This window comes from Anguilla rostrata, chromosome 1 (genome assembly GCF_018555375.3).
Source record: "Anguilla rostrata isolate EN2019 chromosome 1, ASM1855537v3, whole genome shotgun sequence".
In the NCBI taxonomy this organism is placed as follows: Eukaryota; Metazoa; Chordata; class Actinopteri; order Anguilliformes; family Anguillidae; genus Anguilla; species Anguilla rostrata.
Genome location: NC_057933.1, coordinates 33733312 through 33750638, shown reverse-complemented (window position 1 = coordinate 33750638; position 17327 = coordinate 33733312). Strand labels below are relative to the sequence as shown.

Sequence of the window (17327 nt, the reverse complement as noted above, 5' to 3'; positions counted from 1 at the left end):
TACTCCTCTCCACCTTGGCTGGGATGGGAATTGCTGGGACTGCCCTGTCTTGGTTCGCTTCCTATCTTGCAGATAGGACCTACCAGGTCACCTGGAAGGGGTCTGCCTCTGCTTCTCATCCACTTGTTACGGGAGTGCCGCAGGGATCTGTACTGGGTCCTCTGCTGTTCTCCTTATACACCATACTCACATGGCTTTTCCTATCATTGTTATGCAGATGACACACAACTCTTCTTTTCTTTCCCCCCCTCGGCCACACAGGTCAATGATAAGATCTCTTCCTGCCTGGCTGACATCTCCACCTGGATGGCCAGCCACCATCTGAAGCTCAACCTCAACAAAACTGAGCTGCTCTTCTTCCCGTGCAAGACCTCCTTGCTTCGTGAACTCTCAATCACAGTTGATGGCACCACAGTGACTGCCTCTCACTCTGCCAAGAGCTTGGGGGTGGTCCTGGATGACCAACTGGACTTCAAGGAGCATATCACGGCAACATCACGGTCCTGCAGATTCCTCCTGTACAACATCAGGAGGATTCGACCATACCTGACGACGCACTCCACCCAGCTGCTCGTCCAGGCTACGGTGACCTCTCACCTTGATTAGTGCAACTCTCTCCTTGCAAGCCTGCCAGCTTGTGCCATACAGCCACTACAGATGAATGCCGCTGCCCGACTCATCTACAACCTCCCCAAATTCTCCCATGTCACTCCTCTGCTGCAATCACTTCACTGGCTACTGGTCGCTGCCAGGATCCGGTTCAAAGCCCTGACCCTTGCCTACACTGCTGCCAACAGGACAGCCCCCATCTACTTGCAGGACATGACTCAATTCTATGTGCCTGCTCGACCACTCCGCTCTGCGGCAGCAGGGCGCCTTGTAACCCCTCCCACCCGCCCAAAGGGATCACAGAGCTTCTCCACCCTAGCTCCCCAGTGGTGGAACGAACTCCCCGTCCCTCTCCGAACCTCCCCCTCACTATCCATCTTCCGCCGTGGCCTGAAGACTCATCTCTTCAGACTATACCTAGACTAACCACCACCACGCTGTTAAAAAAAAAAAAAAAAAAAAAAAACATTTTTCCTGTCACTTGTTACATGTTGCCCCATCCCTGCACTTCTTGGTAATTTGTATTTGTCCTAATACTGTAGCTGTGGTGTGGGGATGGCTGGTTTAAGCAGCCACACCTGCCCTGGGTCAAGCTAATTAGACCTGGCCAATTGGATAATTGTTTAAGAATTAGATAATTGGCCAGGCTAACTGGACCCAGGAACAGGAGTGGCTGCACCTGTGCATAGTTCAAGCAGTCCACATTTATTTGCAAGGGTTTGGCAAGATGGTACAGCCAAATGAGCAGATGTAAAACCCTGTCATGACAGAGAAGGCTCCCCTGTGTGGGTGGGGATGGCAGATTTAAGCTGTGCGCAGTGATTACCTCACTACGCACAGGTGCAGCCACTCCTGTTCCTGGGTCCAATTAGCCTGGCCAATTATCTAATTCTTAACCTATAAAGTCAAACCAGCCATCCCCACACCACAGTAGCTTATTCTTCTGCCTAGTTGGCTTTGCGGATGTTAGGCCAGAATAGTGTTCATTGTTCTCGGCTAGAAATAGCTGTTCAAAATAAGTATTGTACCTTACTGAACCCGTGTTCAGCAGTTGTCTACGACCATGAAATGCACTTTTTTGTACTTCGCTTTGGATAAAAGCGTCTGCCAAATGAATGTAATGTAATGTAATACTGGGGTAAAAGGCTTCACTAAATAGAGGCGAGTTGTTTCCGCTTGGTTAAAACAGTTGATTTGTAGTGAAATACACGATGTTCTGATTTACAGCAATGCATAATTTAGAAATTTGCTTCTTGGATCTTTAGTAGTTCTACATATCCACCCTTAGATTTTATGAACTTGTGGTCAAGAAGTTTTTGATCCACATGTATAGTTTAACCTGCTGTACATATGGGATCTCTCTTCATTGCTAACTAAAAAAGACAAAATTAATTTTTGCTTTTTTGCCTGAACAATTGCATTTGTGGCACTTTATTTCTTCCTAAATTATGAATATAAACTAATCTGTGTTAGTATTGTAAATGGTTCAAATGTCTTGCTTCATTTAAGCCATTCAAGTCTCTGTGATGCTCACATCTGGAGTTATAAAGCTTTAAATAGGGTACCCCCTAAATGGGCAAGGATTGGGCAGATTTGGCATGTGAGCAAAGGGGTTAAGTAATAACAACACAACAAGACAATAAATACAACTACTACTACTATCCCTACTACTACTACTACTACTACTACTAATAATAATAATAATAAACTATGCCTGATTTTACCTACTTAACCATGCTATAGCTTGCCAACTATATGAACCCTTACAATGGTCATAAGATAAGACTGGTAAGATTTTAAGATTATACAGCTCTCAAACTTCATCAGGTAACTGCTAAACAACTTCTGAAGCAACAACACTAAAGTTTATTCATAGACCTTACATTCTTGTTGACCTTGATCTATTACAGTGATGACTATGATAAGCAGGAACAGTCCCTTGAAAAAAAGGCAGCCACAGCTTCTCCAGAGCACAGGGCAGCAGCTAGAGCCCCACCAAAGCACAGAGCAGCAATACACACACACACACACACACAACAGGAGTAGAAATACCTCATGTTCTCAAGAGGAAGTGGATTATTTGTGTATCCAGGAGTTTTTGTATTTTATCACAGATGTCACCTCCAGTTGCATAGCCTTAACTGGCATAGAAGAGTATTATCTACAACACACTACCTATCTCCCTTTATTTCAGATTTTATGCCACTAAAAGCTTCACGCTGAGTTTCACGATTGCAGCTCCTAATTAAATAAGTGATCAGGTGAAACTGATCAATGATGTCTGAAGGGACAATAGGTTGAGTGTTTGGATTTTCCAGGAGTGCCAGGGTCAATTGTTGCGAGAGCTCTCCACTTCCTTTTTTAAAAAATATAACTATGATTATAGTTGGACAGCTCTGAAAGAAACCTCTGTAGCTTATTTCAACTGTTTTCCATTAGCAGCCTATTTTCATTTAATACACTTCCTTTGTAACCAGGGAATTTCAAACCTGATGACTTTTAACATTGGTGTATTAATATGTAAATACACCAATAGGTAACAGCTTGAATAAGACACCAAAATAAATTATTCCAAGCTCTTTGTCTTTCATTAACACTGGTATTGCAACTGAGTCATTTTTGGCTGATTATTAGAAACTTATTTAATGTGATAGTGATACTGCACCACTGCTTTCTCCTGCTCATGAGTCTCGATGGAACCAGGGCGTATTCTGCGGATTTCAGTGATGGCATCAACACCGGTGATCTTTCTCTCCTTCACCAGGTAGCAAGCCAGCATTGTCCCAGTTCTCCCATAGCCGAGTAGGCAATGCACAGCCACCCCCTGTAACAGATAACTTACTTCACTTAGGTGATCTTAACCCCTTAAACCCCACTGAAATACCCAGGACTTTTAGTAAGACCCCCCCCCCTCTTAAATACAGCACAGACTTGGTTCAAAGCTTGAAATAAAGAGCACATTTGTACATTCTGTAGGAGAATTTTGAGACTCCCCATGAGTGTGATGACGTCACATGTTAAAGTTAAGGTATTCCCATCAATGTTGATCAGACTGTTTCCTCCAAACTCTCGATGCTGCATGATAAAAATATATCACATGTATAACTATATCCTAATATAATCAATATGTAATCCAATAAACCTATATCAGTAGTTGCAGCTTAGCTTATGGAAATGCAAGAAACCACAGTGTACACTGTAGAAAGAAAGCAAATGCAGAAGGCTTAAAAAAACCATACTTACTCAGCAGAAAATTAGTGCCAAATAGACATGCTAGACAACTAATACTTTACAGTGACCCATGTGTAACCTGAATAAAGTAAAAAAAGTACAGGAGGCTATAACTCTGTGAACTTGTATGTATAATGGAAAAATACAGAAAGCAATGACGTGTGTGCATAGTGAGAAAGTACAAAGTAAGGGAAAAGTGGGAAAGTACAAAGTAAGGGAAAATTGGGGTACCTGTCCACTATGATGAAGATTAATTAAGAACATCAATAGAACCGAAAATCAGTTTTGGGGCACCTGTCCACTATGATAAGATTAATTATTGATACATTAAGAACATCATAAGGACCGAAAATCATTTTGGTGCCAAGAAAGTCAAGTTGACCCATGAACAGGAAACTGAAACTCCTTACTGTGCCAAAAAGACCAGATGGCTGGGATTTTCAGGAATGTGTTAAAGGGGGGTTGTGGGCACAATTTGTGTATAAAATGTGTGCAAAACTGACAATCGGGGTTCAATTCTGCTGAATTGATCCGGCTTTGTGCACCTGTGCAATAAAGTCTAAAACTTTCTGAAGAGCTTGCTGCTGTTGTGTCTTTTCCCTCGTGAAGTTGTTTTCTACAGATTGGCGATTGGCGTGGAAGTCTGTCGGTTCCTAGACACGACAATTCGTACCAAAATGACCAAATCCCCTGATCACATTGGAGTTTCACTGTGTAAATATACAGAACATATTTATTCTGAAAAACAACAAAGAAATCCCAAACTTTTATTTATTCTGTAGTGATTATATGTACTTTTGATACTGGACCATAGTTCTTGTTCCAATCGTACCCCAGGATATATACACCAGGATAAAAATGGATTGGAGTGGATTGAAAAAAGCAGCAAAATTTGAAATGCATTCTTACAAAGATGGGCTCAAATGTCCCCAAAACCTCTCCAGATGCTAATTCCATTGAGTGTGGTACCCTCTGGAATCCCACAAAACAAATATTCTTTATTTATCCATCCTCTCTTTTTGACTAAGCCCCGTATTTCAGTCAAATGGTGTCCTTTTGATGAGCGTCTATATATAAAAAGTGTTCATACTGGTTACTAAAGGTTATCAAACTAAATTCATTGAAACAATCAAAACGCTTGGTTTTATCTTACAGTATCCTCTGACCTGCACTCACCTGTCCGGCTCACTGTAAATCAGGCTTGTAAGCAGTAGGCTGATATAATTTACATATGAATAAAATGTAGTACAGTGTCCCAGCACCGCTTTTATTCCTTAACAAAGCTTACAAAGGAATTTCACAAGGAAGTGTGAAGTGAAGGAACTCATGTCTTTCACCAACAGCCTCACATGCAGATACATACAGATCTCACCCTGATCACAACAAGGTGAGAGTCCACAAGGAGGAAAATGACAAAAATATACAATCAAATCAAACAATTTACAATATTGTACACTTTATCACGACTGCAGTGTTTTTATGCAAGCATTCGCCTGTAAACAAAGCTCCAATAGACAATTGCGCTAAGCTTCCACTGCTGCACAATGCAAAAAAGCAAAGTGAAACTAACCGGGTACACAGTAGTCTTGGCTATCCTGCAGCTACTTTCACTTTGCGTTTTCACATTGCACAGGAGTGGATGTTACAGTAACCTTACAATGTTGTCTTTTTTAAGCTAATTGACTTTCGAACATAGTTTATGGCTTTCCAGTCTCTGTGATGCTCACACTTGGAGTTATAAAGCTTTAAACAGAGTACTCCCTAAATGGGCAAGGATTGGGCAGATCTGGCATCTGTGCAAAGGATTTAATTAAACGCTTAACGTTAGATAGTTACAAGTGCCTTATTTTTCCTCTCCGGTTCTGCTACTAGTTGTCCGGAGCCACATCGAGCAGTTTTAAGTTGCGGTCTTGGTGTCTCTGCCTCAGCAGTAACTTACTCTAGACTTAGGGAGAAATAAGGTGATAGTTATGGAGTAAAAATGTGGCCGCAGCTGTGTGAAATTCGATTTCCAGTGGGAGTTTGCCTGCCAGCAATGCTGGCTCATTGAACACCTCGAGACCAAGATCCTTGCTGGACTCCAGAGTTCTAGGAACTAAGTAGCATGTCCTTCATGGAACTGGTGTGCACTCCACAACTGGGAAGGGGGAGACTCCAGAGTAGGCAGGGAGAGAGAGTTGGGTGACAGTAGGGCACAAGAAAAGAGCATGCACACCAAATAGGGCATCTCCAGAGGTTGTGGTGTCCAGACCCTTGACCATGAGAGTGGGAAGACTGATGAGCCACTGGGCACCCAGATGGCCACATCCTACCAGAAAAGGAAGCTGGTGGTAGTCTGGGACTCTATTAGAGGGGTAGACAGCATAGTCTGTTCACACAAAAAGGTGTGTTGCCTGCCTGGTGTACAGATAGGAGATCTTCTGAAGCGTGCAGACAAGCTCCTAGCCAGAACAGGGAGAGACCCAGTGGTTATGGTTCATGTAGGAACCAATGATAATAAGTAAGGGTAGGTTCTGCAGGACAAATCTGTGGAGCTAGCAGAAAAGATTAGGAGCATAACCTCCATAGTACTTTTTCTGAAATATTACCGGTATCAAGTGCATGCAGAGGGAAGCAGTTTTATTGAGAGGTTTAACATGTGTCTACAAACCTGGTGTAGGAAAGAGTGGCACAGGCAGGGTAGGACATTTTCATTTTTTAAAGGCTTTTTAAATCCAGGGACATTTTCAAAATAACATTTCAGCTTTGTCACAAACATTAGCAGTGACCTACTAGTCTCATAAGCCGCGTTTCCACCAAACGTTACCGGAACTTTTAGTCCTAGGAACTACTTTTCAAGGAACTAAAAGGTTCCTTCAGCCCATTGTTGTCTGCGTTTCCACCGCGGTCTAAAGTCCCGCAAAGATTAGGCAAATTAGCCCACTGACGTATGAAAAAGCGACGTTGTCGTCGGTCCATCTGTCCTATGATTTCTTCTGTAACCCCATACTACCACCGAAGTAGCCTACATTATTTTCTAATAACCGGGACAGCCCGGAGGGGTTTATACCACTTATATACAACGGGTTACCAACAATGATTATATATGGTTACTTTTGTATTTATAGATTTTTATCGATTTAATCACCTGGAATTGAAATATTCTTCTGCAGCCGTTTGGGCATATTTTACCGTTGTCAAGCAAAACTGTCGTTGGTAGTTGAACTTGGACCGTTGTTATGCAACAAATAGGATATAACAGGCCAATAGTCAGATTGTAACTGTTTCATATATCCTCTCAAACACATTCATTATGTTTTTACGCAAACATTCATTTTCATGTCTTGACATCCGAAGCGACAGACTGCATTCACATTTCCAATATAACTGGCAACAACAGCAGAAAACATGCACACGTTGTAAACAATTTGCTGTTTGATTACTTTCTCATCGTCAAGTCCATATAGTTTAATCGCAAAATGACAAGAATAGAACGAAAACTCGGACTTGCGTGAACATTTAAATTAGTATTGGTACAGCCACCATTTGCTTTCCTTCAAAGTTACTGCTAGCCGAGCAGCGAAGTGTGCCCTCCAGACGCGAACCATGCACCATAAATTAGTCCATAGTCTTCCTGGTCTTTTTGTGGAATTGAAGAATGGCAGAGTAAAATTACGGCAGTCTGAAAAAGCTAAAGGGACGATTACTAGAATTAACCTGTTATTTTACCCTGACAAAAAGTGCGGAAGGTGATTTCCAGTTTGCTTTTACTGTATCACCAATGTGAATTACGCAGAACTACCACATACCTCACATAACTGTATCAAACGTTTTGAGTCAATTACAACGGGCTAACAAAGAAAATCCGGAAGAAAATATTCAGCAACCGAATTAATCAGTTTGAATGTTTTGGTACGTAATATGCTGTCCCAGCACGAATGCTTAGCATTTTATAAAACAAATACTAAAGCAAGAAAAGAGCAGAAGAGTACACGTTATAACTCCAAGACGTTGGCAGGCTATAACCAAAACTAGGCTACTGCGCCGCATAACATACAAGTTTGATTTGAAGTTATTATGAAAATAAATCGGTTTGCGGCTGCATATTTTTAAACATGGCAGTTGAAATAAAACAAATAACACTGCAAGTAGTTGACCAATCAGAAATTTTCAGCGCTTGCGCCCCACCCCAAAGGTTCCGGTACTTTTGGAAAGTACTACCCCCCGAGCAGGTAAAATAAAGCCCCCGGAACTAAATTTAGACCCTAGTTCCTGCGGTGGAAACACACTGAGTTCCTCAAAAGGTTCCTAGTTCCGGGGTAAAGTTCCTGCGGTGGAAACGCGGCTATATATGGGCAATTGGCTTCAATATCAATAAAAAATAGGTGGGGAAGATTGTGGCATCACTGGGTTTCTGATCACGAAGCAATCCATAGTAGCTATGAGGTGGGTGGCGTCTTGCAATTCAGAACACACAAACTTGATGGGAAATGTAATAATCACAGAATTCTTGTTCTATGAGTGTGATGATGTATGTCCACGCACATCCTTACATGTGTATTTGCCTTTCCAGGTTTTTTCTCAAAAATAATAATCCTAATAATAATAATAATAATACATTTAATAATACATTTCCTAACAATAATAATAATGAATAAAATAATAAGTAATATAATATAATTAAGGCTCATTGTTTTCATTTTTAATCCAAGAATTTACCGATGCTCATTTGGAGTATCTTTTAAAAAGGGTGAAAATCGGTAGAAAAATGTCAAATGCAAAAATATGGGTGCAAATCAGATCATAAGTATAAGAATACAAAGATCAGGGTGAAATTAGATTTTAATTCCAAACACTGATAACTTACTACTTTTCATTGGATAATCAGCAGTTTGTGTGCACTTTCTCCACATTTTTCTCTCCACTATCTATTTCTGGAACCTTGTTTCGAGCCACCCTGCATGCTGAATCACCAATCATTGGGCTCCTGTGCATAGCAATTGTTGCTAACCACCACAAAGTCCACCAAGCTTTTGTTTCAAAATCATTACCTTATGTGAGGACTGTAACTAAAATGAGGAGTTGTAGGAGTCTGTATACCCAAGGGTGAAACTTTAGTTTGAATATTGAGGGTGGCTGAACTGCAACCTTCTAGAGCGGTCTGGGGGCATGCTTCCCTGGAGGAAAATTTCTTAGAATTCTTAGGGGAAAATATTTCAGATTACTAATCAGTGAATCAAAATACTGGATGAAGTTGTGGAGCAGTCACGGCTTAGTTACTGAAAATCACAAAAAACTGAGGAAAAAGTAGAAGAAATCAGAGATTTTTAACATTCATTTATTAATTTAATTAATGGATCTCATGCTCAACAGTGGGAAATGATTGAAATAACATACGCAACTATACAGAAAAGGTAACAAATGCTTGAAGGTTCAAAAAAATCAACAGGCACTTGCTGGCTACTCGGAACACCCTACGGACGAAACACTCAATCAATTGGCTGGTGCATTTATTCGCTTATTTCGGACCACCACAGAAAAAAGAGCAGGCTTTTTTGCTTTTAACAAAGTTTTTTTTTTTCCAGAAAAAATAATTTAAAAAACTGTAAGACATAAAAATGACAGCTCTGAGAGCAATAAGGCTGAATATTGTAATATGTGTGCTAAGGTTTTTTTAAAAACTACGGGAAGCTAAGAGGCTCTTTGAAAGGCAAATTGGCCAAGATGCAAAAAAGTAATCCTGAACTAAACATTTCTTTCAATATTGTAGTAAGAAAAGGAAAGTCAAAGAGGATGAAAGGTGCACAGGAATAAAGGATCATAGCCTTACAAGAATAAGGATACTACTGTTGGCTTAAATAGTTACTTTGTTGAGAGTTTTACTAGAGAGGTTAACGATAGACTGTAGGGCATATTCAATAGTCAGAATGTCTTGGAAATATTTATATGGAGGATAAAAAGTACTGGATAAATTACATATACTAAAGACAAATAAAGCAGCATGGCATGGCATATACCCAGGGGTACTTAAAGAGTTAAGTGAGATTATCTTTAAACCACTGGCAGGTGTTTTCAGATTTAGTCTTTAGAAACTGGAGAAATACTAGAGAGCTGGAAGAAGGGTAATGCAATACTAATATATAAGAAAAGGGACCATACTGTTAGTTCAACTTGCATCGAATGTAAAATAATGGAATCTATCATTATCATATCAAGTAATCTGTCATATCAAGTTAGAATTGTTTCTTGAACATAATATCCCAAGGGATAGCCAGCATTGTTTTTGCAAAGGAAGGTCATGCCTGACAAACCTTTTGGTGTTCTTTGAAGCTACTAGCTACAAGTGTTTTAACTGTAACAAGGTTTATGATATTTACTTAAATTTCCAAAAATAATTTGATATGAGAGTCTTAGTAGGAATCACAGGACGGATTTCATAGTGGGTTTGGAACTAGCTACAGGGTAGAACACAAAGGGTAGTAGGAGGAATCTTATCCAAGCAGGGCACTGTGGGAAGTGGAATTCCCACAAGGATCGTTGCTGGGACCACTGCTCTTCCTCATTTATATCAATATCATATCAGCAGTGGGCGGAAACCTGGCAAATGAAATTCAATACGGCTAAATAGTAAAGCTCTACATGTGAGATGTAAAAACATGGATAGGATTACTTTATGGGAGGAACCATATTGCAATGTGCTCAATTTGAAAAAGTTGCTCAAAACCTTTCAGGTTCTACGCACTGTGCTGTAAAAGCAGTAAATAAAAGGCTAACAGGAGGCTCGGATGTATAGGCAAAAGTATCGAGCATAAATCCAAGGAATTTATGCTTATCTTATACAACACATTTGTTAGATGCACTGTAAAAGGTTCAAAGAAGGGGAACCAAATTGATTCCTGGTATGAAAGATAAAAACTATGAGGAAAGGCTTGGAACCACCTAGTGTAATTATGAAAATCTTACTGTGGTGTGGGGATGGCTGGTTTAAGCAGCCACACCTGCCCTGGGTCAAGCTAATTAGACCTGGCCAGTTGGATAATTGGTTAAGAATTAGATAATTGGACCCAGGAACAGGAGTGGCTGCACCTGTGCGTAGTGAGGTAATCACTGCGCACAGGTTAAATCTTCCATCCTCACCCACACAAGGAAGCTTCTCTGTCATGACAGTGTTTTAGATCTGCTCACTTGGCTGTAACATCTTGCCGAACCCTTGTAAATAAATCTGGACTGCTTGAACATCATCTCCCTGTGTCTCTGTGCTGGAGGGCCCCTAGGAAAGCCACTTCGGTGGCCTGTGGCAGGCGTGTTTGTCACACTTACCTCTCCTTTTGAGTTAGCCTCTTCAACAATGGACAGAAACCTTTTTATCTGATCCATACTAGGAGCACAGAAGTCATCTATTTTAACACGGTGTAGTTTCAATTCTGGACAAGTGTCGTAATAGGGAGGTCTCCGCTCACATAAACAGACCAGGTGCTGAATATTATTCTCCAGGAGAAATTGATAGTGAGCAGGTATACGAGGCATAGCCAACCCCGCCAGCTTGTTTGGAACTACCCAGGAAAAGTTTGGTGGTTGTGTAAATGCCATTCTCTGACAGATTTGAAACCTAAGGAGAAAGGAAACAAAATGGATGTCTATAAATGCAGGAACTGATTGGTTAGCTTAAATGAATGATTAGTAAAACAATTACAAAAACCATTTAAGCATGATATTATCGGGTCACACGCCACAGATGCAGAAGCACTTATTAAGTTGGCTTAAAAAGCCAACTCACTCTTCTCCTTATTATTTCTTCTTATTCCACCAAACTTTTCTGTACACTACTCCTCACACAGCTTTTCAGCTAGACCAACCAAATTTGGCCCGTAGCTTCACCTAGTATGGGATTGCATTGCTTGTGCTCTCGGTGTCGATCATTCAAATAGTTTTGCGATATTTACAATTTTATTTTAAGACAACTTCCATTAATTAACATTAATAGAATGTTCAGAATCTGAACAACACACTTGCAGCTGACATCACAATCGGCTGTCTTGCAAGGCTTTTAACAGACAAAATCTCTGGCAAGGTGAGTAATGTTAGCAACATTAATGTGAGTTCAACCCAGTATTTATTTCAACAAACACACACTACACTCTGACCTTCACGGTTCGCCAACAGAGTAGCGCCCCTCCTGATATAGCGGTAGCATTCCAATGCAGCTTGCGCATGGACTGCTCACATTTTTTACATCATAAAACCAGAAAACAGATCGGCCAAAATCTCCATGTGGCAGGGCGGGGTTTCTGGGAGAGGTTCAGGGCAGTCTGAGGACCACGCCTACTGGTTAAGTAGGCACACGCACTTGGAGCGCTTCAATAATTAATCCAGGTATTTTAAGTGTGCTTTCTTCCCAGTAGGAGTCTGTGTGACCGAGGAAGACATAAACAGAGAGAGAGAGAGAGGAACGTACCAGCACGAAAAAGGCTGGAAAGTGCTTTGTAGTTTAATCCCTTAGCGCACATGCCAAATCTTGCCAATCCTTGCCCATTTAGGGGGTACCCTATTTAAAGCTTTATAACTCCAGATGTGAACATCACAGAGACTTGAAAAATGGCTTAAATTGTACAATTTACAATACTAACGCAGATTATATAGTTTATATTCATAATTTTGGAAGAAATAGTGCCACAAATGCAATTGTCTAGACAAAAAATCAAAAATGAATTTGCACTTTTTTAGTTTGCAATGAAATACTGAGAGATTACATATATACAGCAGATTAAACTATACATGTGCTGGATCAAAAACTTCTTGACCACAAGTTCATAAAATCTAAGGGTGGATATGTTGAATTATTCTCGATGCATGAAGCAAAAAATAAGCAGTGTACCCAGCGTCTCCAAATCTATCCAAAATGTCTAAATTATGCATTGCTGTGAATCACAACATATTCACGTATTCAGTCGGAATTACTGTCCGTACAGTGGTCTAAAATATCTAGGGGTCCAGCAACATATCCAAAATCTCTCCAAAATTGAATAAAATGTTTTTTGTCCATTATAAAGCACATAAAAGAGCTCCTTATGAAGGTTTAAGATGAAACATTGCTATCAGATTAAAAATAATGTCAAAATTGTCACAATGCGGTACGTACCTAAATGTGTATAATTAACTCTTGTATGTGTCTAAAACCTGTACTCTCGTAGGTTTTCTCATATGGATGAGACATTGAAAACAATTTTACGTCCATCACACATTTGGCAAGTCAAACTCTCAACTTCATCAACTGTTGCATGCTTCACAAAAACTATTACACTACCATCCAACACTTACATTGCAGTGTGAAATATCCTCATTATAAAATACCACTAACCTATTTAAAGCCACTTTAAAAAATAACGTATATAACCAAAATATTTTCAGCAGTAACACTTCGGTTAAGCTGATCTATAAATCTTTATTCCAAAAGTAAAATTAGACATATTATACATTGTTATAAAGACTATTCTGTTGCCTATTGGATAGATGAACTGTCGATCAAGCCAGATTGTACTACAAAGGACGACACCACCGAAAACAACATGTGTGGTATTACGCACAGCTATTTTGGAAGGTACCCAGGCGTCACAAATGAGTGTATATTTCACACCAAAAAATTGTCCAAGACAATATATAACCGCTCCGTCTGGAAAGGGACATCTCTACGCATAAAACCAATGATAAGGTTGTATATTTATTCCATATTTAGTCACAGATATTGACAGTAGAATGACATGGTATAATTTTTGAAAAATTCATCCTGTTTATTTCAGTGTTCTGTGAGCAGTGTTTTTCACAGCTGTACTGGCATACCTTCGGCTATTGTTGGCTTTATCTTGTCACTACAACGGAATACAACATTGTAGTGGTAAAAGAATGTTTTCATGTATGCCCAGATCGACACTATTGTTCAGTGTGTCATGCGTGGGGGGTGTAGTTACAGATGAGACTGGAGGGAGGGGGTGTTTGGTAAATGCACGACCAGCACAACAATGATCGCGCGGCGAAACTCCGTATTCGGCATAATTGTCCTAAATTGTCTACTAATAAAGCTAGAACACCGAGTTTGTGTTTTTTCAACTCATAATTTGGTTGCAGGAGCACAGAGGGGCTTTGCGCTAAGAGGTTAATTACCCGTACTTCAGATGTATATTAAATGCTGTAATATGGAAACATCAGATACCCAAGCATCACAAGCTATTTTTATATGCCTTATTTACCGTACCTAATTCCATAAACCACTCAATGAAGATGAAATAACCTTTAATTATTTGGTAATCAATTTAAAAAATCTGAGCCAATGCTGAAAACAAATGCGTGTGAGGCTATGTATGTATGTATGCATGCATATATGTTATGTACAGTGCAGTGCGTAATTTGAACAGTGACAGTTTTTGTTGCTTATATATATACAAAAGGCTTCAATTCCACATCACCCAATATGGATTTATATACCCTCAAATTAACCACACAGTCTGCATTTTAGCCTCATATTTATTGTTTCATTCCAAATCCAGTGTGCTGCAGTACGGAGCCAACAAATATTAAGAAATTGTCTCACTTTTCAAATGTTCATGTACTGCACTGTATATGCATTACCTTTTGTAGATTCATGCATATATGTATGTATGTACACTCCTGGGCAAAAAAATGGGCCAAGCCCAAAATGGCAAAATGTTAATTAAATAATGTGCTACTGTATAAGTGAATTTCCCTGTTTCTAGATTTTCCCCAAACAGTTCACTGCAGCAAAAGTAAACGAGCAAATGGTGGCACAGGTCTCAGGAGTATATTTGTTTAATTCTTGCTAATTTTCTGACCAATGATTTGTTGTTAAGACCATTAAAAGCTTAATATTTTGCCATTTTGGGCTTGGCCCATTTTTTTTGCCCAGGAGTGTATGTATGTATGTACGTATGTTTCTCCCCAAAATAAGATTGTCTCCATAACTTTTTGGGTAATTTGCATAAAATAATAGCATACTGCATGCCGTTTTGACATAATCCCACTCCAAACTTTCCATGTAAGACAATACAGTAATATAGTACTAATTTAAAAATGAGCATTTCGGATTGAGTTTTGCATGCAGAATCAAAATGTCTAACATGACCCTGTGTATGACTGACCAGGTCGTGAATAGGCCTACCTGTAAAATGACTCACTTGAAATGGTACTGCAGCGTATTCAAATAATCCCATACATTAATATAGGTTTCTTGAAAAAAAATTAATATTCTGGATCTGAATTCCTCCCCAATCAAAATGTCTCAAAATTCTAACACTTGTTTATGACATACCATGTCCTGAAATAGCTGTGAAAAAATTTACGTGAAATATTACTGCAATATTTTAAAATGATCTCACTCCAAACTGTCCATGTAAATACAGTAAAAGTCCCTACTGAAAACGGGGACATTTTGGATTGGAATTTCTCCCCAACATCAAATTGCCAAACATTTCGCTCTGATCATTTCAGAGGTCCTGTAACAAACACACTGTCAGATTTTGGAGAAAATTTGAAATTGGGGCAAAAAATACATGTCCACAAATGGACCTGTTTTCTATAGCCTATTCATTGTTTCCCATATAACAGTACTTTTGAAATATTTACTGGGTGGTTTAAGGGAATTATGCACGGTAATTATGGTGTGTTTTTAAAACGGATAACTGATATTTCCATATTAGAGCCTTTAAAATACACCTGAAGTAAACATATTTTATTGCACTCCCACCCTGCCATCTCACCACTTCCTACCATGTCAGTTCTCTTTGAGTCTTAGCTGAGTTCTCTAAGCATGATTCACAGGAACTATTTCTTGGCCAGCTAGCTTTGATGCAAAGCACAAAACCAAACAAGCGAGCAAGCAAGCCAACTCGTCAACTAACTGCCTATTTAGCATCGCTAGTTTGGTTTAATTCAATTCAGTAACATCAGAGCATCAAATAACGCACATAGATTAAGAAGAGAGGGTATAGATGGAGGGTGTTAAAATATGATCTGGTGATATTGATGGAATAATAAGGTTATTATTCCATTATTATTAATGGAGCTGGAGTAATAAGGTTAAGCTTTTCAAGCTTCAAACTACAACCTCCTTACAGCCTGATTTGTTCCATTTCGATCGGTGCTGGAAGGTCCAGTTCCAGCCTTTGAGGCTGCTAAACAAACTATTTTATGTTATTTGAAGGTTTAGTGCAGGCTCACATTCAGGTAATTACTCAAATATTGCATCGCAGGCTGATGCTTTTCGGATTTAGGGCGTGTACAAGCTATAACAAGCCTGATAGATAAGAAAAGTAGTTGCTCATAGTGTATCTCAGGTTGTATTTACTACAAGTGGACAGACGCGCTCGCGGCGATGTTCTGCGAGCGCAGGAGCAGTGCCGTTATATTTAGTCACAGTTCCAGCTAGCTATAAATATCGAAAATATGCTTCCACTCACAAACAAACTGTCTGCGTCAGCACGAATATAAACTGTATAAAAATGCCCGGAAAACGAAATGCGTCTTTACTTGTAGGCCCACATGCCCGAACTAATGCTCGGGACAAAATCTGAGTAAAATTAATCTCGGCGAACGTTTGCTTATTACGGTAATGTTCCCCCACAGTCTAGCCTTCAGCTGGCACTCCCGAGCAACTTAATTAGTTATGTCAGAAAACGTTTTCTTTTTGTTTGGACAAAGTCCACTCTTCTAAATACTTATATAATATACACACCTTTTCACTTATCAGTCTTGCTTGGCTGTCTTGGCTTCATCACGGGACCATAGAAAACACTGTCAGGTTAGGTGTGAGCTAGTCTGGACCAGAGACTGTAAAAACGCACGCATGTACTTTCCGGAGCAAAACAAAGGGAGGAGCCTCGTCTGTCCCGCGGAGCCAGCGGATATGTTTTTCCTAGGATGAATCTGGGAAGTTCCCGCCCTCAAACGCCAGGATTGGCCAGGTCAGCCTGTCAGTGAGCCTGGCAGGAGTCTGGAAAGAGAGAAGTTGCACCAAAGATTAACGTTATAAATATCACAGATGTAAGTTTGATTAATTGTCCTGTCACATACGTTTATATTTTTACTATCGTTCATTTAGTCTTTAGCATGTAAGTGAGACCGATGTTATCACCTTAGCGCGAAAGGGAAACCGATATTATCACCAGTGCTGTTGTACTGGTGATAAATGAATTTACCTCAGGCTCGAGAGCATCTAGCCTGAGGTAAATTCATTGATCATGAACTGAATTGAATAGGATAACGTTAGCTAGATACCAGGTAGCTAGCTAGCTAGCATTCGCAACTACAACACCGGCGTTCACACGTTATAGTGTAGAATTGGCATCCCTGATCCACCCAGACGTACGCGAATTATACATACAACTTACTTGGAATGTATATATCTGATCCCAGGGGTGCATCATGAAGAAAGAATGAACACACTGAAGAAAATGCGTGATACTGTCCTGGAAAACATCACTGACTGTCCACTGTTGAAG

General features: G+C 39.9%; 1 protein-coding gene across 1 annotated transcript; it reads right to left on the bottom strand.

Moving 5' to 3' along the window:
• Positions 1–2452: 2452 nt before the first annotated feature.
• On the bottom strand, positions 2453–16699 carry LOC135255060 (dual specificity protein phosphatase 23-like). The gene is made up of 3 exons (XM_064335792.1): positions 16562–16699; positions 11140–11428; positions 2453–3433 (listed from the first exon to the last, which is right to left on the bottom strand). Exons 2-3 carry the CDS (start codon positions 11407–11409, stop codon positions 3248–3250), a joined length of 456 nt encoding a protein of 151 aa, XP_064191862.1. The 5' UTR covers positions 11410–11428; positions 16562–16699; the 3' UTR covers positions 2453–3247.
• Positions 16700–17327: the final 628 nt, after the last annotated feature.

What these genes read in the sequence shown, in the direction of transcription:
- LOC135255060 (XM_064335792.1), bottom strand. Translation starts at nt 11,409, where the DNA reads ATGGCATTTACACAACCACCAAACTTTTCCTGGGTAGTTCCAAACAAG. An exon ending in AGGCTAACTCAAAAGGAGAG is followed by an intron (nt 3,434 to 11,139) that starts GTAAGTGTGACA and finishes TATCTGTTACAG; the next exon opens with GGGGTGGCTGTGCATTGCCT.